Source organism: Gymnoscopelus microlampas (assembly GCF_963454915.1).
Source record: "Gymnoscopelus microlampas genome assembly, chromosome: 3".
Classification (NCBI taxonomy): domain Eukaryota; kingdom Metazoa; phylum Chordata; class Actinopteri; order Myctophiformes; family Myctophidae; genus Gymnoscopelus; species Gymnoscopelus microlampas.
In genome coordinates this window covers 18,584,977-18,610,181 of record NC_139940.1, presented here as the reverse complement: position 1 = coordinate 18,610,181, position 25,205 = coordinate 18,584,977, and the positions used below count along the sequence as shown (strand labels likewise).

Sequence of the window (25,205 nt, the reverse complement as noted above, 5' to 3'; positions counted from 1 at the left end):
TGTTATCTCCCCACCAACAGTGGGCCTATGGGGTTTGGCAAAACATATTTTCAAATAGGGAGTCCACAGCCTAATACGCATCAATGTGGGGGTCTTGTCCTTGACATGAAAATGTTTGAAAACCACTGCTCTAAATCATGCAGCAGTGAAACATGCATCAATATGGACAAAATAATGACAATGACAATACAATAGACTAAGCAGCTTTTCCAATGTATTACATTACAATGTAATGTGTAACAAGTCAGATCACCATTATTTAATAACCCAATTAATCTTCAGATTATGACTTTAACATCTTGTATTTTATTGATCTAAATTGATCAGTTCCAGTGTGTGTGTGTGTGTGTGTGTGTGTGTGTGTGTGTGTGTGTGTGTGTGTGTGCGTGCGTGCGTGCGTGCGTGCGTGCGTGCGTGCGTGCGTGCGTGTGTGTGTGTGCGCGCGACCAGCAAGGTGCTCTGTCTTTAGCTCTGATAATGGTAGACTGCATTGTCGCTTTAAGAAACCATCTGTGGGCGTTACCCGGGGGGTGTAACCCGGAAGAGGTGTCATCATCCAGGCGACGACGACAACATGGTGTTGGTGTAGTCGCTGTGTGTGTGTATATTATGTATGAAGCGCGTTTATTATCTTTGTTTTAAATTGATCGAAGCAAGAAACACTCACAGTTGTGCCGCTGTCACAACAACACAACGACCAGTGATGTGTAAAGAGCTGAAGACCAAAGTGCTGCCTCTGTTACCGGCGACTGCCAATGGACCCTCTGCCCGGCATGAGGGCCAGCCAACAGGTAACGCTGTCCATGTGGTGACTGATTGATTGATTGATGTACTTTATTTAGTAAGACATGAGAACAGTACATAACAGTACATGTAAGTACAAATTCACAATACAAGGTCTACTAAACTGGATAGCTCATTAAGCACTTAGCTTGTTTAAGATGAGATCCCCATGCACACAAATCATAATGACATATAAGAGACGGACAGATATACACGCTACTATACAGAATGTCATACAATCAGTTTACAGGTTACTGGTATGAAGAGTGAAAAATATGTACAAAAGAAGAAAGAGAGAGGGGGGGTAGCTACTGAGGGGGGGGGGGGTAGCTACTGAGGGGGGGGGGGGGGGTAGCTACTGTCATGATACAGTATGACAGTCATATTTCAGGGCTAGCGTTCTATTTAATGTTGTCAATGGGTCTTCTACGACGATGTCGCTTGGCCAAAAAAGAGCTGAACTACAAAGCATCCAGCAGCAGGGTAAATTCTGTTTCAGCTTTAGCTTTACCCGCTGATGGCTGCTCAGATGGCCATGTTGAGCAAGTACTTGTAGGGGAGCTGTCTTGCTCAGAGGATCCCTGAGCAAGACACTCCAAGGACCAACCGGTGACCCTCTTGATTACCAGACAGCCTCGCAAGTCGCAACCCACTAATATAAGCTATTATTTCCCCCCCTTTTTTTTGCGAGGGTGCGACAATGTATTGCAAAGAGTTGACATGGAGATGGTTTGTTTTTTTGGCCTGTAGATGGCGCTGACATCCTGAACGTCACCGCCGAGGCTCTGAAGGAGGGCCACGTCGTGGCGTTGCCCACTGACACCATCTATGGACTGGCATGTCTGGCCCAGAACTCACAGGCCATCAAGAAGATGTACAACATCAAGGGACGCAACGGAAACAAACCGCTGGCTATTTGTGTGGGAGAAACCCAGGACATTTATAAGTAGGATTCAGTAGTTTTCACTGTTTAGTTTTCACTGTTGCTACAATTGGATTAGTGTGAACCCAATAGTCATATGGTATATTGTATCGTTATGGCATTACTATTTAGGCTTGGAATTTTGTCCATATTGTGCACAGGCATTTCCACCCCCTCCACTAGCACCTAGACTACATGTTGTCCTGCAGGAAACCCTGTATTATACATAAACAAGTAAAGACAAACTGTTGTTAACATACTACATTTCTACAGTATTTTGCAGATGGTCAATAGCTTTGTGATCTTGTAGCTGTTTTCAATATTTTTGCACGCCACCATTGTACAACGAAGTTAGAAAATCTACTTTGAAGTCGATTTGTTGATATATAAGAAATGTTAAAAAAATAAATTGTCAAAAGAAATCTGCTTCTCGATTAATCGATTGTTCAACTTTTTGTTTTTTATATATTTTCGGTTAATTGCCCAGCCCTACTTGCCCTATAACAACTGCAAGCTTCAAAAGAGTACAGTTTACCTTGGGTGATGTGAATATGTCATGTCCTTGTCCCTGGACAGGTACTGTAAGGTGAAGGTGAAGGATGAGCTTCTAGGTGACTTGCTGCCTGGTCCAGTTACTCTGGTGTTTGAAAGGTCAGAGGTACTCAACCCAGACCTCAACCCTTTCACTCCGGTAAGTCCATCCCTCAAACTGGACACTGATGTGCTAGGGCTGGGCAATTAACCAAAAATATGTCGAAACCGACTTTAAGGACCACAGTCTTAAAATAATCAAGATGCAGCTTTTATATATGTTTTATTATTTTTTAATATTATATATATATCTTTTTTATATATACTGGTGTGTGTATATATATATATATATATGTTTTCTTAATCAAGGAATCAACGTGAATAAATTATAATAATTATTTTTATAACCAACTAAATTGATTAGTCTGCAGATTTACCACTTGTCTTGAGCCCTGTACTATACTTCGTTGTAAAATGGTGGCGTATATATAATAGCGCTATAACAAAATAGTGAAATCATCGTGATATTGATTTGAAGTCCTATATCGCCCAGCCCTATAATGTGCACATTCATTCATCCAGTCGTTAAAAATGGAAATGATAACACTCCCCTGTCATCAGCCACCTGTCAAAAGACCCTATGGACTCTCAATCTTCAACTGTTTCCTATACCCCCTCAGTTAGTGGGTGTACGTATACCAGACCACGACTTCCTGAGACACCTTTGCCAGATGTGTGCGGAGCCACTTGCACTCACCAGCGCTAACATCAGCACACACAACAGCACTGTGGCTGTACATGTGAGTGGAAATAAACTTTTTGTGTTGTGGAGAAATTGTTCTAAGACAAATGGAAGAGATGCAATGACCATCTGCAAAGTCTTGTCAAAATATTATTATATGTTTTTATTTTATAACTTTTGACTTATACCTTCAAAATAATTGCTAATGCAATGTGCACACACACAACACGCAGCCAATTAACTCCAAAGTTATGTGAACTTATGATCACATTCTCAACAATGTCTCAGTCAATCACATATTTTATAAAGATATATTCACTGATTATATAAGATATGTAAACACTGATGTGTTTGTTCATGTCCAGGAGTTTCAGGATCTGTGGCCTAGACTAGCAGTGGTGGTAGACGGCGGGCCAATAGGAGACCAGAGCCGACTGGGGTCAACAGTGGTCGACCTATCGGTGCTCGGCAAATACCGTATCATCAGGCCTGGTTGGTGAGTAATGGCACATACAGACTGCTGGTATTCAGTGTTTCCAGTAATTTATGATGGCCTCCCACCATTTTAGATAGGCCTCCCAGGCTCCCACACAGAAACAAATCTCCATATTATATGTTATGGAGTCAATTATGGCTCAAATAATTTAATTTTAATTCCAATTAACACATTTCGCTTCCAGCTATTATGCAAATAAGATCATCGAGATAAAACTATTATTGTGCCACTGCCACATTCCCATTTGCAATGATGCCCTCATTTTATATTATCTTCAACAACAATACTGTGCAAGATTTGTTACACAATCGTGTCTGTACCGCAAGGTAATATGACCAATTTGTTTAATTTATTGAAATTCAAATTTAGTGGTCTATTTGGTCTGTGACCAAACTATAAAGGAGCTAAACATAGCCAGTCTGTGCCGCCAAACCCACAACTACGTACAGTAATGAACCTCCTGACCTGCAAACCACCAACTACTGTATGTATGTGCATTATAGTAGCTGTCAAGGAATTTGTGAGCTTGTTGTGGGCTCAAGTGTTGGAACTGGTCCTCATATTTACTGGGGACCCCCTGGAACCCCTCAAGGACACCAGCTGGTCCCTGAACACCACTTTGAGAACCGCTGCTCAAGTGAAAGCAGGGAGAAGAGCATACCTACAGTATATACAAAGATATGGGGGGAGAGCTTGTGTCATAGGACCATGCTGTACTCAAAACAATAAATACCAGGCACTTGTATAACATATCTATATTTATTATTACTTGTTTATTCATTATGGTAACCCAGTCAATCCAAGAACGAGTCTGTAGTGAGACAAGGGCAATGGCCCCGATTCACTAAGAAATTTACGACCATATTTTGATCTTACCGGCATTTAAGACAACATTTTGCACAAAGAAAATTGTCTTAAATGCCGGTAAGATGAAAATATGGTCGTGAATTTCTTAGTGAATCGGGGCCAATTGTTTGTTTAACCAGCAGGGTGTAATCTTTAACACTTATTTTATTTGTTTATTTTTTTAAATGGCATTTATCAAAACATTTAAACAATGGGATTTTTTTTATTGGAGTACCATTCTACCAGCACTCAGTCAAAGTTCACTGTTTAATAAGCTTCTATAACAAATGCGTCCATATTAAATGAATTTGCTTGAATGTGCAAAATATTTTGCTTTGACCTTTTGCTTTTATAAATTTATTTTCCCCTGCACATTAATATGACGTTACATTTATTCAGTTTTATTTGGTTAAAATATTTCTTCAGTTTTATGTACCATTCTCAAAATGAGAATCCGTTGTTTCTGATGGGTCCGTGAAGTTACATGTTTGTGTCATATTGCAGGGTGTTATGACTGCAAATTGTGTAGTTTGAGGTGAAAAAGAATGATAGGAGTACACGTTGAGACCGGCAACAAGGCAAAGACAGGAATACAACATTTTTGCTCCACATAGTCCATTGCCAGGAGAACAGGCCATGTTAGTCTCTGTGACATACTGTACAGATAAAGCAAGTTGTAGTCAAAACAGTCAGGCCCAAGGCTCAGGCCTGTGTTAGTGCTGTTCCCAGCTGCTCAGTTGGAACTTGTGCCTTCAAAACTGCAGTTAGTGATGTTCTGTAAATCTCCACCAAAATGCCGGGGACTCCTTGTGCTTCCATTTGCACGGGGTGAAAGTCAACAAATCTTTCAGTTAATGTCCCACACTGCATATCGAGTCAGCGATTGTGAATGAACTGAGGTGCACTGCAGGTGATGTTTATTAGAGCACAGAGTACAAAACACTGATGTTGGCCTACAAAGCAACCAAAGGTATGGCACCCCATATCTTCAAAGCCTGATCCAACCCTACAACCCCTCACTCAGATAAGTTAACACAGGGAAACTGTCAGAACCTTCCCTAAAACATCCTGGACAATGCTCCACACGTCCCACCCAGACTCTTCTCCCTTCTGACTCCCAAGCAGTGGAACGAACTCCCCTTTGCAGTTAGAACTGCAGACCCACTCCCAATCTTCCACCGTAATATAAAGACTCACCTCCTCAGACTCCACCATAGCCCGTAGCACTTTCCGTAGCATTGGCTTAGCCATGACGACCTTCACCTTGCAGGCTTATGCAAAGGTTAAAATGTAGTTTAGATGGCATGTTATGTAGACAGATGCCAGGTTAATTTGTTGACCTGACATAGTTTGTATGTAGTTTCAATGTACAATCTTTTTGTTTTATATTATACTGTTTAGACTGATGATAGGTTCTTGGTTTACCTATGATCCTTTTCTAGATTACTATTTTTATGCATTTGATGTATTACCTCATGTTTTCCTTGCTTACTGTTAATCGCTCTGGATTTAGAGCGTCTGCTAAATGCCTAAATTGTAGAGCTGTTCGATCTCTCTTGACTACATGTTTATGATTTACTATTTTTGAATGTCGTCAGTAAGGAACGGTCAAGTTTGTCTGGGAGATAACTTAGTCAGGTATTTGCCCTTGCAAGTGAGGATTTTGATGTTACTTCTGAAAGAGGAAGTTGTACATGTTGTCAATGACTCGGAGTCAGAGCTCAGAGGGCAATATGACTTCTGTGGCAGAAGTCAAAAGGCAAGCAATGTACTTATCTTGTCAAAATAGTCTTTCTGCTTGGGTATTAAGCTTGTTTGGCATGTCCTCGCTCCCTAGACGGGCACCTGCAGATTGTTTTCAGGGCTGTTTGACTGTTTTCAGGGATGTTTGACATAACCTGCAGTCTGATTCAATCCCATAGTGTGGAAGCCCTGTTATCAACATTACCTCCTTTTTTATGTCTATTGGGGTGTTTAAATGATGAAAGCAAGCGATGCATCCTTAACACTTAAAACAGTAGCTTTATGGACATGAACTCTGTCTCTTTCTCTCTCTCCCACGCCTTACTTTTTTGGCCCATTTAATTTGCGTGCAACCTTAGCATCGTCTGTTTTGAACATTGCTCTGATTAAGTCGGCCTCTTTCTGACCTAAAAAATGTATGCACCAGCAGTGTAAACTCGTACTCAAATGCATGTGTATGAGGTTGAGCCGTCCGCCCGAATCCGTGACTTATTTCTAGTAAAGCTTAGCCGAACCCATCTTGCCCATGGATCAACCTGCAGGTTATGTATCAATCAACCCTGCGTCACTAGTGTGAAGGCACATATCTGCTTCTCAAATAATATGCATGCCTTGGCACACGCAAACTGCCACAGCCACAGGTTCCCTTACTGTGTACTGTACTTATAGGACAAACCACTGTGTCAATAGGAAGCACCTGCCAAAGAAAATGGGCAGGAAGGGCTCACACCAATATTGCCGAGGTGCTGACCAGGGTGCAAAGGTATACAAAAGAAGAGAGGGTCGCACAGCTCGTAGCCACGATGCAAAAAAAGTTTTACATTTTTATTATTTTTTTATTAGATTTTTATTTAAAAGGAAACCAACGTTTCGACCTTTCACAGAGGTCTTCTTCAGGGAAGGAATCGAGGAATAGGAAGCACCTGAAAATATAGATTTGGGGCCATCTGAAACAATAGAAAATTATATTTTGCACTGTTTAATGTAATTTCCCCTTTTTCAGTGCCTTCTCCGCTACGGTGGATTTGTTGGAGCGTAAATATGGGCTGTCAGAGGACCCAGGGGATAAATGAGGTCTGAACCCTTCTACTCATCCCACAAGACACGCTGAGACGCACAGCAATTTCAGGGCTTCTTCAAAAGACATCAATCCTTTTCATGTTTGCAAGGAAGAACGAGTGTTTTCCTGGGAACATGCCTATTACCTTACGAAGAAAACCATCCTGTTTTTGATGGGACTGAAGGCACATGGTCACAGTTTCTGTTTCTGTTCAAGTTTAACCCTTTCATCTTTATTAGGGTTAGCTTGTGTCCACAGATTTGAGAGGAAATTATTACAGGTCCTGTGAGTTATTTGTCTTTTTTGCAGTAAAAAAGCTTACTGTAATCAAAGCAGAGTATACTCAGGAAGTGACGGTTGGATTCTTAGTTGGACTTGCGTCTGTTACTTGGGGAATGGATGGTTATGTCAAGCAAAAGTACACTCCAGTAGTAGCCTTTTAATTGTCCGGATCACATGAGTGCTTTCATAATCTGGTAACGTAAATAGACTGGGCTTTGTACATTGTGTATAGACTATAATCACAGAATTTATTTATAAAGAGTGCCAAGTTTAATTTTATTGGTGGGGGGATTATTGGGTTGATAGTTGCAGGATGGCTGTCTTTATTGTTTATCTGCATGTACAGTAGCTGTAGCTACTAGCTCATTAGCCTACGTTATCAGAGTTTTGGGAATATCATACTCGACAGTTGGACCAAGTGGCACCACTGACCATACAGTATTCATGGTGGCCATTTTGCTCATACTTGGGTATGAGGAAAATGTATCACCCTAAGTGTGAAGTAAGAGCAAAATGGCCACCTTGTGACTATGGTCTATGGTTTGAAAAACATCTGATTAAGATGTACACAAATACTGTAGTTGGGGGGGGGGGGGGGATGGTTTTCTTACCAACAGTTATTGTTGTTATGGGTACATATAATTCTACAACCATTGGCTATGGCAACAATAAATATATCATACTGTTATCCACTGTTACTGTCTTCTTGCAAAATATCACATTTGGGCATATACCATTGAAAATCCATATTATAGCTTTGTGTTTTTCATCTTGTCACTTGTATTTTCCTGTGAATCAGGAGGGTACAATGGTAAAAAATGATAAACTATCTAAATCTAGTATTTTTGCTGTGCAACACTGATGTACGGTGGAGTATTCATTTAAATATTTCACCAGCATCCATATTCTGGGGGGAACATTAGACAAAAAATTGCCTATCTACAAGTCCCAACATGATGCATTGTGAGCTTGTAGATCAGCATTTTTTTGAGAGATTAAGTATAGAGGTGGAAAATCGGTCCAAGTACGGATCCAAATCAGGTCCAAATGTACTACCCTAGAGGGTTAAAGTGGTTGGAACACTTCTGGGGTCATTTTAACATCTACTCTGGCTTTTGTGTGCACCCCAAACAGTTTAAAGTTGCTTTATTCAATATTTAGACAGTCCATGTTACTCCATTCAACTTCAAACTCCATGTTAGCCATGTGAAAACACACTTCCCTGCTTCTGGTGACTGATGTTTATTTTCCTAATGCCTGAGGGGACAGTCATTCTTCAATTAGTTTTTGCATTTATTTATTTTGTAATTGCTTTGAAAATGCAAAAATAGAATAAATATTTTTAAAAGATAATTGAATGATGGGCCCCTCACACATTAAGGACATTATCATTCACCAGAACCAGGGACATGTTTTCAATTAGTCTAATTTTGTTAACATTGAGGTTTGAAGTTCAATGGCTGGGCTTATATAGGAGGGGGGCATGTATGATCAAATGAAATATCAAAATATTGAATTAAGCAACTTAAAAACTGTCATTTAGATGTTAAAATGACCTCGGAAATGTTATAAAGTGAAAACCCCCTTTAAGGATACAGTATAGTATAGGCTTATGCTATTTTTAATTTAGCCCATAATGGCATTCCCAAAATGGAGACACCAGAGTTAATGTAGTGTGAAATTAGATTGAACTGCATCTCAAATGTTAAAGTAGCAGCAGACCATCCTAAATGTGGATAATTAACATAAAGACACGGCAGAGGTCGTACATTTTATTCACAAAATAGCATGTCTCCAAGTGCATGTCTGTATACTGTATATACTATGTATATACATACTCACAGCACACTTCCAAGAACAACTTATTGGGGCTTTTCCCCCCTGAAAAACATGATGAACATAATCTCATCCATATACCAAAACTATAAAAGGTTTTACACAAATTAATTTGGTCTAAGCGTTCAAAGAATTTGAGTTTCAGTGGGTGGCGTCATCTGGAGTACGTGTATTCAATGTAGCGCCACCAAGACATGATGAAAATGAAAATCAGAATTGCACTAATCCTTACTAACTAAGGTGTACTGCAGAGGGGGGGGAAAAGTGAATTACTTCTGCTCAACTGATTAATGTGATGCCTCATTGGCCAAATGGCTGTCATGCTGGGAGGATTGCATCAAAATCAATGTCAAGAATGACTTGCGTAATGTCATATGAAAAAAATGCAATATTGTGATTTTTCTGGGAATTACTGGAAATTATGAATATGAGGCCCTTCTGTGGGCGGCTGAGTACAGTTATCATTAACCCTTGTGATTCATCAGGCCTTTCAAAACAATTTAAAATAATAGCCTACATGGTAGTCTTAAAAAGTTAAATCCTGAAAAGCTGATGTTTCACAGATACATGATGATCATTTGGGTAGACTCGCTTCACCAGTAGGTCCAAACCCGAACAACTTCAGTCCAGGCATCATATACTCTACTGCACTGGTTCTCACCGTCGGGCCAGGGGGCCACCAGCGGTTAAAATGGACCCTTACGGGTCTGTAACTTTGAGAGTGTACAATGGAGATAATTATCTCTGGGACCCCCAAATCCACAGAGTTACTTTAACTCTGAGAGTGTACAAACGGAACCAAATGGACCCTTACGGGTCCATTTGGTTCCGTTTGTACACTCTCAGAGTTACAGACCAGCAAGGGTCCATTTGGACTCGATGTTGAGAACCAGTGCTCTTAACTGTAGCCAGCTATCTGATCACAGAATAAAGTCAAGATCAGAGTGAGGCTTAAGTATCTCACTGAGATCCTTTGTCGATGGAAGGAAAGGCATATATAAATAGCATGGCTACCTTGTCTGTTTCTCATTGCTTCTGTTATTTCAGTGCCGAGGGGAAAAGGAGGTCACTTGATAGCGGCAGCCGGCATTGTGATAAAGAAGTCACTTCAGACAGTTGCTTCTCAGATAGGACAGAGTGTTCAGTCTAAATGTCCTTGCAACCGCTGAAGCTAGAAGAGCATGATCTTTTTTTAAGATGCCCCTGATGTGTCCATGCTTGTTAGGGAGGGGGGGATCCAGGGGCGAGGTCCAGGGCGGTGATAAGGCAGGCAAGAGAGGGAGGGAGACCTATAGCACTTAAGACATCTGGGTCTGTCAATGGGAGCAGTGGGGTTTCCTCAGACTATCCCATAATGCCACTGTAAAACCAAGCTCGGGTCACAATGATCCCTTCCTCCCTATACACACTTTGTGTAGATTTCTACGACTTTGTGCAGACTTGCATGTGGGGATGCACTCTCAAACACATACGCTCAAACATACAGAATATACATACAGTTTTTCTTTCTCATTGTCATACAAAAACCCAGAGCATGCCAGTGCTTGTGCCAACAGTTTTTGGTGAAAGCTCACATGAGCCACTGCTCTTTCTCCTTGTTGAACTGTTCTGCCCAGCGGCGAGTGAGCTCCAAGTAGTGCTCGGGTCCGTGCGGCTGGTAGTCCAGATACAGACGGGTCACCGTCTTCCTGGGCACCGCCCTCTCTATCTGCGTGCCCTCGTGCCACTCGTTGAACGACGTGATGGTGACGATTTCGGGCCGCACGCTCTGCGCCGCCTGCAGAGCCGTCTCGTAGTAGCGCCCGTTGACGCGGTTGCGCGTGTTGTGGTTGTTCCACGGCCGTATGCTGGTGTCGATGTAGCCGGGGCCCACGCTGGGAATGAAGATGAGGTTGTTGCCGTCACAGAACGCCTTGATGGCCTTCCAGTTCTGGTGCGAGGAGCCGAAAGAGAAGCCGTTGGAGGCGAAGTAGGTGTACATGCCGTCGAAGCCCCCAGAGAGGATGTCGTGCTTGTGGCGCTCCTCCACGACTAGGGCGATGAAGACCGCATCGTATGCTGAGCCACGCAGACTGTGGGACCCAGAAGAGGTCAAGAGTTCGGCCCAGGACTCCGGAGGGGTCAGGTAGGAGTCGTAGATGTAGAACAGAGGAAGGCTCTTCCCCGTGCTCGTCTTGTACTTGTAGAAAGCTCCATGGTCGCCATACCTTAAAAAGATTCATAATAATACATTCATTAATTCAGGTCATAATTGTTATGTTTGTTCTTAAATGTTTGACAGTTTCAGGAGCTACACATACAGTACAATGGCCAAAGGTAGAATAGGTCTGTACTTATGAAGTCATCAAGCAGACCTCAATTATTATGGATGGCTATTCCAAAAGACAATTCTCTCAACAGTGCATGAAGTCATAATGAGGTTCTCTTTTTCTCCCCAGTGATGGAGGGTGCACCTACCTGTCAATGATATATTTGACGTTGTCATGGACTGTTTGGTCATTCCTTCCTCTGTATGGCTGGATATGAAACGCAACCTGGAAACATGGGGAGATGCAGTATGAGTGCATCATCAGTTTTGCATTTGTCAAATTGCTGTCAGAAAAAAAGATGCTGTTGATGGCTTTCTAGAGCTGCACTATTATGTCTAAAATGATGATTTGGATTATTTTTGGAATTGGAATCACGATTATTAATCAAGATGATTTATAATGCAGATTTTTGGTGAGAAAGGATATTTGGATAATTTTTCTAATGTATGTGTTGCTCATTGTGCTGCCAAACCATATGCAGTAGCATAGTCATAAACCATATAGAGCATGTTACTGTTAAACCAATTGAGAAACTGTATAGAAAGTAAAATCCTGAGAGCTAATATCTAGCTAGTATATTTATACTCCCAGTTAAATTTACTCCTGGTTTTTCTGTGTAGGATATGCTTGAAAAATGAGCGTTGCTCGAACTTACTTCCGCTCCATTTGAGTGGCATGATAAGTGCCGTGCTGCACTATGACTATGTAGCACAGCATCTGCCCTAAATGGTCGGCCTCAGGAGAATGTCAGTTAATGGCTCTGTTAGAACTAGCTGTTTGCCAAAACAGCCAAAGTACACAAGACCGGCAGTGAAACATACGTAAAGATGTGCTCAAGTTGAATATTTCAAGGCAGCAGTGGAGAATTCCATGACTGAATTATATATGATCAAAGTGAAATGCTTTTGTGTAGCAGATATAGTACACATGGGACATGCCGCGTACAAGAATGGCTTAAAGGACAACTTTGTTTTTTTACAACCAAGGTTTATGTTTTAGCTTGTAATTAAAGTAAATAAAAGATGAGTGTTAAAAAAAATCATTTACTGCTTTCTATAGTTTTAGCAATTTTCGCGATCTTTTTTACAGTGGGCGGGGGCATTCGGGCAGGTGGCTAATATGTCTTTTTAACACAATAAAAAAGGACCCGTGGTCTTTGATGGCCAGATGTGAGTTATTGGGGGCTAGAAGAGCTACTGTAAATAATAATAAAGCAATCGCCGGGTTATTGTGTAAAAAAAGACATATTTAGCCACTTGCCCAAATGCCCCCGCCCACTGTAAAAAAGATTGTGAAAATTGCTAAAACTATAGAAAGCAGTAAATGAAAAAAATGTAACACTCATCTTTTATTTACTTTAATTACAAGCTAAAACATAAACCTTGGTTGTAAAAAAACAAAGTTGTCCTTGGTTGTCCAAAGCTGAGTATGGATGCCACCACCATTAACCCACTCTAGTCTTAGAGAAACAGAGAGTTACAGCTGTACTCTGACCGTTTTTTTCTGTCTAAACCAAATCTCTTCGCCACAAATAGCTGATCTACAAGGTACTTTGGTGAATGTTCCCCCCAGAATAGGCAAGTGGTTAACCACTTGAATCCATAGTGTCCCTATTTTAGGGCTAACATTTGGCTATTTTTGGTGAATATATCTAGTGTTGAGTGAAAACAGGAGGGGGCCTAGTATAGAGCCCTTGGGAATCTGGTCAACTAAGTATAGGGTGTAAAATAGCTAATACTATTTTGATAACTTTAACTGGTTCAGGATGCGTATAGGCCATTAAAGTGACATCAATGGGTGAGGTTCACTTGAAAAAGAAACAAAAGCCCATTGAATTTTCTAAAACAAATATAAATGGGACTTCCACTGACAGTGAGCGTGTCACTATTGAGTAAGTGCAGTAATGGATTAAGCTGGCTATAGCTTAGTGTGGTGTTTTAAACCCCTGTGACCCTGTATAGATAATCCAAGAGTTGTAGACAATAAAAAGCAAATCACTGCTGTCACTAATGGAGACGGTTAAGTGCCTTTTTGGCGTTAGAAAAATAAAAGTACATTTTGAAGGTGTCAGAAGCTCCCCTGTACATTTCAATTTGAACAGAGAGGGAGAGAGAAAAGTGGTGATGGAAAGAGAAAGAAGGAGAGATCCTGACTGGCTGAATAAATCAATGGTTAGGAATCTGTGATTGAGGAGGCAGAACTCCTGGTAATCTGATTAATGTGTCTGCTGGATTTCATATAACAGCACAGTCTGCAGTAATAAAGTAAGATAAACCGCTGAATCTATTTCAAATGGGCAAGCTATTACAGGATTTTTAGGCCTTTTTTTTCTCCTATGTAATTATTTTCCTTCGTGAAAAAAAGAGCTGTCGCGGTCTCCTGTCCGCTGCGGTTGAGTGCAGCGACTGGAATGGCCAGCTCATGCTCATTTTCCGGCCTTAACATGCTGGGTCATTACACCATGGCCATTTATAAGTAAATGAGACAGAGCCAAGCATTTCAGGACCACACAAACATAGACGCCATGAGCTAAGCACACTTCTCGCGTGAAATGTGCCATGGCAGAGTGGAGTTTAGTGGCCATGTCATGCAATTAGTATCATTGGAGTGTCTCTGACTCATACACTTTCACAGCAAACCCAGACACAATGAGTGAAATTGTGAAATAACACTCCATTCCTGACCATTAAGGTCACGCTTCATCATAACATCTACTGGCATCTAACATCATAGAAGACTGTCAACTTCCCTCCACTGTCAAAGGCATTATGCACACACACACACACACACACACACACACACACACACACACACACACACACACACACACACACACACACACACACACACACACACACACACACACACACACACACACACACACACACACACGCACACACACACACAGCATTACATGCCAACTGTGGGTCATACAAAATGAATGGAATCTAGCTGGATTCCGCTCAGTGCAGCTGGATGCCCCAGCTGATGGCATTGCTGGGGCATCCATAGGCCATAGTTCCCCTTTTGCATGCAGTTAATGTGGCCTACTTACAGGCTGGGACATTTAACAGTACCCCCAGGGCGCAAATTGTTCGCGGAAGCAAGCTGAGTCAGAGACACCCATAAGGCACACCCCCACCCTCCTCTCTCTTCCCTGCCCAGTCTCCTTCACCTTCGCCCCTTTTAGCCCAGCTCCATCTCCTCTCTAAGTATTTTCATTTTGTATACATCAAAAAGTAGTTATATTTGCTGCATTACCCAATGTGAGGGCAGGGCCACTTAATTTGTTAGCAGCATAGTGCTGCAAAAGTATGATGCCAATTGGATTTGCTTCATGCTTACTTGGCAAGTTAAGTTAAGAAATTCAAAATTCTTTTGCATGTTGCAAGGAGTTGCGTCGCAAATCATTGGTGTGGACTGGCCTTTAGTGTTCAACTGGTAATCAGATTTTCAGGGTTGGCCTGAGCGGGAAGTGAATCTCTGACCCCAGCTGTGTTAAACTTTTTCTCTGCCTGCTGAGTGACCCACATGACCACAGTGAATCACATGCTGTGTCTTGGTCTGATATTGTTCAGTCAAGCGGGCCAGACTACTGTATGAAAACCCATTATTTTTTTCCCATGGAGATTTCTGAAAATATTTATATAGGTTTATTGTGGTATTTGTTCCAGGCTTAAAATAATAATTGGAAATCTCTATGGGGAAAATTAATGGGTTTTCTATCTGTGGCACCACAAAATGGCCACCACTACTATGCCCTGTATACTGTAGGTGCACTTGCTGCTCCAAGTGGTGCTGCTAGTTGAATGACAGCAGAACATTGTGCGGGTACTTAGTTGGCAGATCCCAGAATGTGTATAGTTGTACAAATGTAAAACAAAGTTTGGCTGTAAAGAAATCATGCTAAATCAGCAGATCTTGCTGGGGAAAATAAAGGGTTTGTGTTATTTGATCAGCCCCTTCAACAATGTAACTTCTTTTGGGAAAAGTGCAGCCTAAACTAAACTCCTTATGGGCCTGATGCTGCAGCTTTACACGCTCGCTTATTCTCCGAAGCGTCTCTCGGATCAGCAGGCGACCTGCTGTCTCCTTGCTTTCAAAAGCAGATTGCGGAGGATCCGTGTTTACATCGGATATGTTTTGGGCCTGTTGCCATGGCTCCCAGAGCCATCTCTTTCTGCTGATCCTACTCGTGTATCCTGGTGAGAGAAAAATAGCCTCACACAGGCAGGCCGTTCTGTTTTACTCTGCCTCTCAATGGACCAGAGCAAAGCAATTATTGAATTGTTGCATTAGCAAATTTGCATTAGTGTTCCAAATGAACAGAGCCAGCGTTTTTGTCCTCGTCAGCATTTTGACAAGATTATGCAAGGGTTTTAAAGCACTCCTAAGATAAAAGTCCTTGTGTGCAGTGGCAGTGGGAGGAGTTGGTCAAAATGGAAAGATACCCTGGAAAATGATACTGTATGTATGTAGAAGTGTCCCACTCAACATCATATATTATGCATTGTACTCTGAAAAATGTGTCTGTGGTCGGTTGCCTTAAGCATCTTAGATTTTTCCTTAAAAATGATGAAAAGGTTTCCTTAGAAGAAAACTAACCATAGAAATGATATAACCCTTTAGCGAAATCTAGCAGAAAATCTAAGTAGGTTTTGTGCAACCGACCATGCTTTTCTCACTTTGTCACTGCACTTTTGTGTAAGTAAGTAAATCCCCCTTCATTCAACCTGAATGAGCCATAATATTATGACACACAGTGTTTTCTTACAGGGTGGCCCTGCAGGAGGCTAGCCATCTATAAGAGGGTCGGTGAACCTCTGAACCGATCTGCGCCAAACTTTGTATGCACACTGCCAGTATAGGCCACAGAGGTATCTCCTCCACTCATTCCCTTTTTCACATAGTTTCATACTTTTTTGAATAACTTTTAATTTGATAATAGAAGTCAATGGGATCGGATGTGCCCAAATTTGGTGTCATACATCATTGATACATCATATATGAGTGACATCACAGGCTGTCTGAGATCCACAAAGGAGCCAGGCCGTTCCCATGTGGATCCTGAGATTCACATGATGACCCCCCATACATCATACAACTTGATGGGGTCATCGCTGACAATAAAGCGTAGCTTTAATACAGCCGAATGCATTTTCTCCTGACAGTATCATGCCTACAACCACGGCAGAGTCGTATCGCGTGCCTAATCTTTCCTTTCTTGCCTTTTCGCTCCAGCACAGATGCATTATTTCTGTGCCTGCAGCCAAACGGTGGAAGAAATAAATGCGGTATCGGAGCTGACAGACAGGGTTGAGTGGGTTTGCTGGCCTGACAAACCACTGACACTAAACAAAGTTGATTGCAGAGGACCAGGCCAAATGCTTCTGAACACATATGTTTTCTGCCTATGGGCCAGGTCATTTTGTTTGCATTGCCATATTTTAAAACCTGTCCTCTATCCATGAAAAATGTATTGAACGTGGAAGGCTCTTTTTCAGCAGATACAAGCCTTTGACTGTTTCCCCACTCAGATTGTCCCCAGCAAGGCCATGGTATTCTGAGTGGCAACCTTTCAGCCACAGCCTGCTTTTAACCTTTAGTTTAGGGTACCCTTGAATTACTTGCATTGCAATGAATCGGTTTGCTTTGTATTGGATGCGTCCCGCTCAATTTGTTGATGACTCTGCTGCATGTTGAGTTATGGATGTGCTTACTGTTACTGTGCATTGCACAATGCCTCATCATCAGGCTTGTGTGAGCAAATTTGCATTCAGAACACATTTACATTTACACTCGGCTGCTTGGTGTAAATTGGACATGCACTCTGCTTTTTACATGGCACTCATTCTAACCCACTAGGCTGAACTGCACTTCTAAACAGAAATGCAGGCTTAACTCTATCCGTGCAACAGTAAATTAATTTGTTCATTCTTTATTTTGAACTCAAATGATCAAATGTCATCTTTTCTATCGTCAGTGTGTAGCCGCATCCAATCCAGACGTGATGTGCTACCAGGCATAGGAACTGGAGTCTCCAGTTCGTTGTCTGATACTCTGATTAATACTTGGTGGCGCATCGGGTTGCGCACCAATCTACAAGCTCACAGTGCATAACTAAGTTAAATAATAAATCAGGCTTTAGGCAATACTGACATTTCAAGCATTCTGATCCACTCCTGTGTCAAACTGGAGCAGCCTTGAGGTAGGATGGCAGAGGGTGATTTCTTTCATACCCGGCCGCCTCATGCCTTTGTTTAAACATGTACTGTGTTGAACAAACGTTGTTGCTACATTATTGATGGTGCCTAGCTTAATGGTTAGGGGGGAGTTACAGCACGGCGGTGGTTTACACCAGTGATTGTCAACCGCGGTAGATGGTACAGTAAGTGTACCGCGGATACTTGCGAGGTGTACCGTGAGCTTTGAAGAACGTGTGAAACCAGCCCCTCGAGAACAATAGCGCGTCCGTCAATCGATACGGCCATCATCCGTTTCACACACAGCCACGGCCGAGTCCATTCAGTGTAGGGACCATCACTCACAGGAATGCAAATATGTTGTCCTGTGCAGCCACTTCTAGGGTTGCCTGCAGCCTGCAGCCTGTGAGAGAGTGAGAGTGTGTGTGTGTGTGTGTGTGTGTGTGTGTGTGTGTGTGTGTGTGTGTGTGTGTGCGCGCGCGCACGCACGCTTGTTGTGCCTCGTTAAAAAAAAAAGAATCCAGCAAACAGCCCAAATAAAGTAGTCCATTGAAGCAGATAGGTACAACACTTATTGTCGAGGTAAGCACAACATTGTAGATCCATTTTAGAGAGTTTAAAACTATCAATTCCAGTGGAGTTTGATGCTAGCAGTTAGCGCATAGCACTGACATGTGGTACTTTTTTTGCCTTGAATATTCATGAAAGGCAGAGTGACATGGTTTGTTTTTTGCCTTGAAAGCAATGAAAGGCATACAATGTTGCTATACTCAGTGTGCCAAAATAGCATGGCTTTCATTCAGACAGTATATATTTGTAATGGTCAAGGTTTCTTTATACCTGCCCAATAATCTGTGTGTATATGTATGTATGTATGTATGTATTGTATGTATATATATATATATATATATATATATGTATATATGTATATATGTATATATATGTATATGTATATATATATATATATATATATATATATATATATATATATATATATATATATATATATATATATACGCACCATATATCTAGGTGTACCCTGGGATATTTTGGCTAAGCCAGGTGTACCTTGGCACCAAAAAGGTTGACAAACACTGGTTTACACAGACACAAGAATAGCTTTTCATGCATACTGTATGCGTAAACATAAGTACACTTACAAGTTGATTGTTTTTATGGCGAGACGCCCGCCAAAGGAGCTATGGAGAAGAGTGGTTCCATGGGGTCCCCAACTAAATTAGTTGATATAGTATCAAGATCAGTTGAAACATTGTAACCCTACTGTATATACATCAGCTATTTGAAAATAATGACAACTATATATTTTATTCATATTATATTTAAAAAAAAATAAAAAATTGCATACAAAGAAATCTCGGATGGGGGTCCCTAGCACAAAATATTTTCAGATGGGGGTCCGTGGCCAAATACATATTAATTTTCGGGGGGACCACTGATGTAGAAGAGCATTTGTCCGTACGTACGTACATAATATATTATATCCCGTTCTGTCTCTAATTTATTCATTATAATGGTTTTCAATGTGGGGTCTGGGGACCCCCAATAGGTCCTTGAGGAGTTAAGGCTCTGTAACACTCTTTTTACAGTGTAGATGGGGGTCCCAGAGATTCCAAAATGCATCAAACTGCGAGTCCTTGAAATAAAAAAGGTTGAGAATCATTGATGTATTATCTCTCTCTCACACACTCTCACACACTTTCCCTCTCCCCTCTTTCTTTCTCTCACACTTTATTTCACTCTCTTTCTCACACACATACACGTCTCTCCTATCTCCTTTCCTTTCTCTTCCTTTCTCACTTCAGCATGGGTGTCTGACACAAATACATTTGTTTTCACAAGCTGACAGCCCTGTAAAGCTACTGTTTACAACAGGAGCGCAGAGGTCTCTGTTTATGAAACACTGCCAGTTATGTCACCAACGATACCGTATAATGGGGTCACAGCTGCACACATCTGTCTATCTCTCACTTATTTTCTCTTTAGTTTTCTCTCTCCCTCTCATTCTCTATTCTTTCCCTCTTTCTAGAACTCCTGTGTGTCCTTACTTTGTCTTTCTTTTGTTCTTTCATTCCGTCTTTCTAACTGTCCTATTGCTGTACCCATCCATTTATAACGCCCCACCCACCCCCCCCTCTCTCTCTCTCTCTCTCTCTCTCTCTCTCTCTCTCTCTCTCTCTCTCTCTCTCTCTCTCTCTCTCTCTCTCTCTCTCTCTCCATCTCCATTGCTATATCTGCAGAGCATCTGACATTGAATATCGTGTTACGAGGAAGCGGTCCACGTAAAACTTTTATGAGCCTTCAACGCTGTGACAGAAGGCAGAAGAGGAACCAGATATTGGAAACGGTTGTTCTTCCTCTCTTTGCCTTGCCATTTTCCAGCCTAATTGGCAGGAGGTCATGTGGTTTCCCCTCTATCCCCCATCCAGCCCATCTATCCCACTGACGCGTTGTTCCCCAATTGATTCATTCCCACTGACAACTCATTGAACAGTAGCTCTTTCTCTTTGACCTCATTTTTGTTGGTGGTGTTTTTTTTTTCCTGGCTAGTGGTGGGCGCTAATGATGGCAAGGCCGGTCGAACTGTACATCCAACACTTTGGTCCCTAACAAAATCTCAAAAACTACTGGCTGTATTATCGGAGGATGAAGCATACTGGTTTTCCTCTAAGCGGTTTTCCACAAAATGTCCTGAATATCCACATCAGCTGCGCGTGTACACCTAGTCCACGGCCACGCCTAGTTCAGACCACAGCGAGCTTCTGGTTTGTTAGCGCTTTGTTTCGCCTCAAACCTCGGCGAAAACGTTTGAATGTCCTCAACGTTTTGTGGTTGTGCGGCTTTTGTGTGAATGCGCTTGAAGGGAGAACCACACGCACATAACAGACACACAGACACGCATGAACCAGCTGTATTCATTTGCATCATCATCCTACAATTCAACCTCTGTCCGAGTTTGTCTTTCGCTCTCCATCTCCTCTTTTAATCTTTAGTTGTCCGGGGAAGATTTGGACACATTGTCTTTTTTCATGGAACACTAAGCTTCATATTTATTTTATACTGTAATTCCCAACATTCACACCTGGAGTGCAAGTGTCCTTACATACTGACGGCTATTAATTAGCTGCCATTGTTGAAAACCCTGCCATGGACAGATGGATACTGAAGGCTTGGCCTCTCAGTCAGCCCTGCGCCAGCTGTTCTGTACTGGTGGACTGACAAACCTTTACATCGTTGCTGTCGGGTGGAAACCTTGTATGTCCATAACCATTCCTTTTTTATTATTATTTAAAAAACATTTTAAAAAATTGTGAAAATAGACGATCTACAAGCTCACAACACGTTGACACATTGTAAGCTTGTAGATCTGCTATTTTCATTACTTTTGTGTGACACTATTGTATGATGAAATAAAGCATTAATGAAAAAAACATTAAAAAGTTGAAATAAGGTTTCTGCCCGACAGCAACAGACTTTTGGTCGAATGATGCCAGTCACTCTTTTGGCAGTGGTATTGTTGTGTTTTTGTGATTGCTTTATTGTGTGTTTGGTCTGTAACATGTGATTTTCAATTATAATAGTCACATGTTTTGTTGTTTATTATTCTGGCAAATTCCAGTATTCACAATGGCAATATTCTGCTAAATTTTTCTTTTCTTTTTTTCTTTCTGGTTTATATACATTTGAGATTCAGATGCCTGTTTATTTCTGTTTTATAGGCAAATCAATTATTCAAACCTTCAATTATTCTACAACTACTCATGTTTTGTAACCAACTCTACAATACTGTTAATACCATTCAAGGGACATACAGTAGCAATTGTGATCATTGTGCCTGACCAGCACACCCATTGTGTAATCCAAACTGAAACTGAATCCCTTTACCCTATACCAACAAATTGCAGTTACATTTTAAATAAGAACAGTAGTAAAATAGTCAAATATCAAATCTCAAAACATATATTAGCCTATACCTGATTTGATTATATGATATTTTTACTTTGTATATTTGATATCATATCAAATATGCAAAGTATGTAATAAGGACAGAGTTCCTGTTTCTCTCCACTGAGGCAGAAATGCTCTGTACTGCATGTTGAGATTGCACGAATGCATCTTGTTACAACTTTTTTACATCTCATTTCCTACTGTATTATTCCCTTTATCTCTCCGTCTTGCCCTCTCACACGCACACATGTTTACACAGTAAAATACTTTGTACGCTCTTTGGAGTTCCATGAACTCTAAGGATTTTACTGTGGGCCCGCAGCGGTCCGGGCACCTAGGCTACAGTGTAGTAGGTTCGAGTCCTGATCCCGACAGCCTTTGCTGCGTGTCACTCCCCATCTCTCTCCCCATTTCCTGTCAGCCTACTGTCCTATCAATAATAAAGGCATAAAAGGCCAAAAATAGATCTACTGTGTGTGTGGAAAGAATGTGACTACGTCATTTACCTTCAGGTTGTGTCTGTAGGCAGCATCCAGTACGGCTGGCACCACGTCCTCAGTGGGTTCTCCGTTATCATCAGGCACACCTTGAGGATACCAGGACACCACCAGAACCCCTGAGGAAGACACACACCCTATTATAATGCAGTGGTTCTCAAAGTGGGGTCCAGAGACCCTCAGGGGGTCCCCAGCAAAATGTGTTAATACATCATCAAATCAGTTTAACACTTTAACCTTATTTTATACTTCAGCTATTCAAAATAGCCTTGTAGATTGGCTACTTTTGAAAGATTTTTGAAAGATCTTGAAAGAAAAGTAGAATCTAATTGTTTTTTAACACAAATGTTCTCTTCTTGGGTCCCTGGCACAAAATCTTTTCAGATGAGGGTCCGCAGCCAAATACATTTTTGAGAACCATTGTTATAATAATGCCCCCCAGGAAGACCCAAAGACGTTAACCTTGAACCAAATAATCTAAGGGAACTACCTTCAGAATGGAGGTGAAGTAAAGCTCACTCATATAACCACATGATCCCTAGCGTTTGAAGCGTCCCTATTCTGGGATGAACATTCTGCAAAAATCGCAGATCTACAAGCCCACAACGGGTTGGGCTATTTTCGGCATAAAGATTTGGTGAAGAGGGGGAAAAAGGAGTGTACCCTCCTGGTGGTCGCCAGACCCCACGTTGAGAGCAGTGGAATATGCAACTTTGGGACTATTTATGATGTGGGTTTCAGCCACTGTCTCATAAATCCCCCTGGTGCAGAAAACTAGGATGTTTGCCCATGCTAAAGACAGCTGGAGCTCTGAAATGCCTTCATATCTGACAGCTGACATATCAGCCTGGCCAAGACACAGCAGCCCCACTACTGCTGGCACACCTACTCAGCTCGTCTCCACTCGGAGCTGTGCGGAATATTTGATTACAATATCTAACAAGTCATGTCTGCTGTATACTGAACAGTTTTGACCATGGCCATTATTTTATATTTATGGTGCTCCCGGCCATGAAGCGTTGTACAATCAGTCATCAACCCGAGCAGTGCTCTTTAAAATTTGGCTGGCTATCCATGCCTCGGCTCTGTCTGTGCCAGCAGGCTCTGATTAAATGGATTGTTTTTAACTAAGTGCCATTAGCTGGCCCTCCAATTGATCCATATGTTACTGTCATGCGGTTTCAGAGCGATGGATGGTCAGGTCATCATTCTGGATAATAAGTCCCAAGACAGATATGTACATAATTATGTTCAACTGGCGTGGCCTATCGACCATGCTCACTCAGGAACTTCTTCCAGTGTGAATATCACTGTAAGGTGTGTTAGATAGTCTAAGCGGTACTATTTTAAGTTTAAGTTTAAGAGTTAGTTTCACAAGAACTTACTACCTGGAAATAGTGCTGTTGTCTCCTGGCATCATTACCTTTGTTGTCCGCCTGATCAAATATAGAACCTATAGGAGAAACCATAAATGCTTCTAATTTTACTCTGTGGGTATTGTGTGATTCTTGTGGTATCTGGAATTAGCCAAAACCTTTACTGTTTTAACCATTAACCTTTGTTTAGGACATGGACACTTTGTTGATAGAAAAAGACCTTGATTATCTGACTACATTAAAGGCATCCTTAAAAATGTTAGCCCTTTTTACAAATCAAGAAACTTCCAGTATGACTCAGGAGGCATTTGAGCGCAAAGGAGCTGTCCGGTGAAGCTGGTGCTGAAAATGATTGTGCCTATCAAGCATGGAGGGAACAGTTCAACTCTATCATTCTAAAGGTTTGAGAGCCACAGTAAAGTAACAAAGTACATTTACTCAAGTACTGTACTTGAGTACAATTTTGAGGTATTTTCACTTTACTGGAGAATTTCCAATTTTCAGTACTTTAACTTCTACTCCACTACATCTCAGAGGCAAATATTGTACAGCCCTATATACATTTCGGCCATTAGAAAATAGCCGATCTACAAGCTCACAATGCCTCTGATGACACATTGTGAGCTTGTAGATCTGCAATTTTCAAAAGATTTTAAATCATTCTGCATAATGAGTACTTTTACTTTTGGTACTATAAGTACATTTTGATGCCAATACTTTTGTACTTTTACTCAAGTAGGTTACATTTTGAATTCCGGACTTTTGCAGTATTGATACTTTTACTTAAGTAAAACCACTGCTGGAGACGCACAGTGACAGTCGTGGTGATCCCTACCTGCTGCGGATGCTGCGATCTGCTCCATGTGCGACTCCAACACGTCCGGATCTCTGGAACTGTAGGGATTCAGCTCCGGGTAGAAGCTGGACCCGACGTCCTCCGGCGGCGTGTGTCTCCCTCTCGGGTAGCTGGCGGCGATCTTAGGGTCCCAGTGCGGGACCAGGACGTGATCCCAGTGCACGTACTTCCCGTCCATGTGCGGGGTCCCATACCAGATATAATAAAACATATGGACGTCGTAAAACACGGTTCCTTCGGGGCTAGAGTTCGATAAAACTACTTTGGCGTTGCGGGCCGTGTGGTGGGCTTCATGAGCCGGGGGGGACATCACCGCCGTATCCTGCGGTGCCGAGCGCCGATGATCCAGCTTCCCCCCTCCTCCGATCATCGGTATGAGTTCGAATCCCGGAGCCAGATCCGGGAAGCCGTCGCTGGGTTTCAGGGTCTTCAGCCCCATCATGGTTCCGAAGACGAACAGCGTGAATAGAAACAAGGCTATGCATGCTTTCTTTCGTAGCCTTGCCATCTTCAGGCGAGTCCTCTCTGTCTGTCAGAGCAAAACGTGGACTGGATGGACGGGGTGTAAACAAGTCGTCCCTGTCCCTGTCCCTCCTGTCCCTCCGCACCGGCTTGAAGTTTGATTCACAACCTATAGGCTTGAACGTATCGTGCTTGACATGATCCAACGTTGCTGTTGATATCAAGGACTATATCTACAGCATCTCTATTAATTGATAACTTGAAAAAGCAGTTGTTACTATACATGATGGCAGAC

The 25,205-nt window shown here is 41.8% G+C and overlaps 2 protein-coding genes across 2 annotated transcripts; one reads left to right on the top strand and one right to left on the bottom strand.

Moving 5' to 3' along the window:
- Positions 1–568: 568 nt before the first annotated feature.
- yrdc (yrdC N(6)-threonylcarbamoyltransferase domain containing) lies at positions 569–8,042 on the top strand. The gene is made up of 6 exons (XM_084052616.1): positions 569–791; positions 1,534–1,729; positions 2,282–2,396; positions 2,917–3,036; positions 3,344–3,474; positions 7,067–8,042. The coding sequence occupies exons 1-6, from the start codon at positions 614–616 to the stop codon at positions 7,134–7,136; spliced, it is 810 nt and encodes a 269-aa protein (XP_083908742.1). The 5' UTR covers positions 569–613; the 3' UTR covers positions 7,137–8,042.
- A 2,769-nt stretch (positions 8,043–10,811) lies between these two features.
- LOC311042308 (glycoprotein endo-alpha-1,2-mannosidase-like protein) lies at positions 10,812–24,957 on the bottom strand (the record flags this gene model as incomplete). The annotated part of the gene is made up of 4 exons (XM_084052957.1): positions 24,428–24,957; positions 22,226–22,335; positions 11,699–11,775; positions 10,812–11,448 (listed from the first exon to the last, which is right to left on the bottom strand). Exons 1-4 carry the CDS (start codon positions 24,954–24,956, stop codon positions 10,812–10,814), a joined length of 1,353 nt encoding a protein of 450 aa, XP_083909083.1. The 5' UTR covers position 24,957.
- Positions 24,958–25,205: the final 248 nt, after the last annotated feature.

Excerpts from the sequence above, each read along its gene's own strand:
- yrdc (XM_084052616.1), top strand. The coding sequence starts at position 614 with ATGAAGCGCGTTTATTATCTTTGTTTTAAATTGATCGAAGCAAGAAAC. Across the intron at positions 792-1,533 it reads GCATGAGGGCCAGCCAACAG|ATGGCGCTGACATCCTGAAC; the intron begins GTAACGCTGTCC and ends TTTGGCCTGTAG. Across the intron at positions 3,037-3,343 it reads ACAGCACTGTGGCTGTACAT|GAGTTTCAGGATCTGTGGCC; the intron begins GTGAGTGGAAAT and ends GTTCATGTCCAG.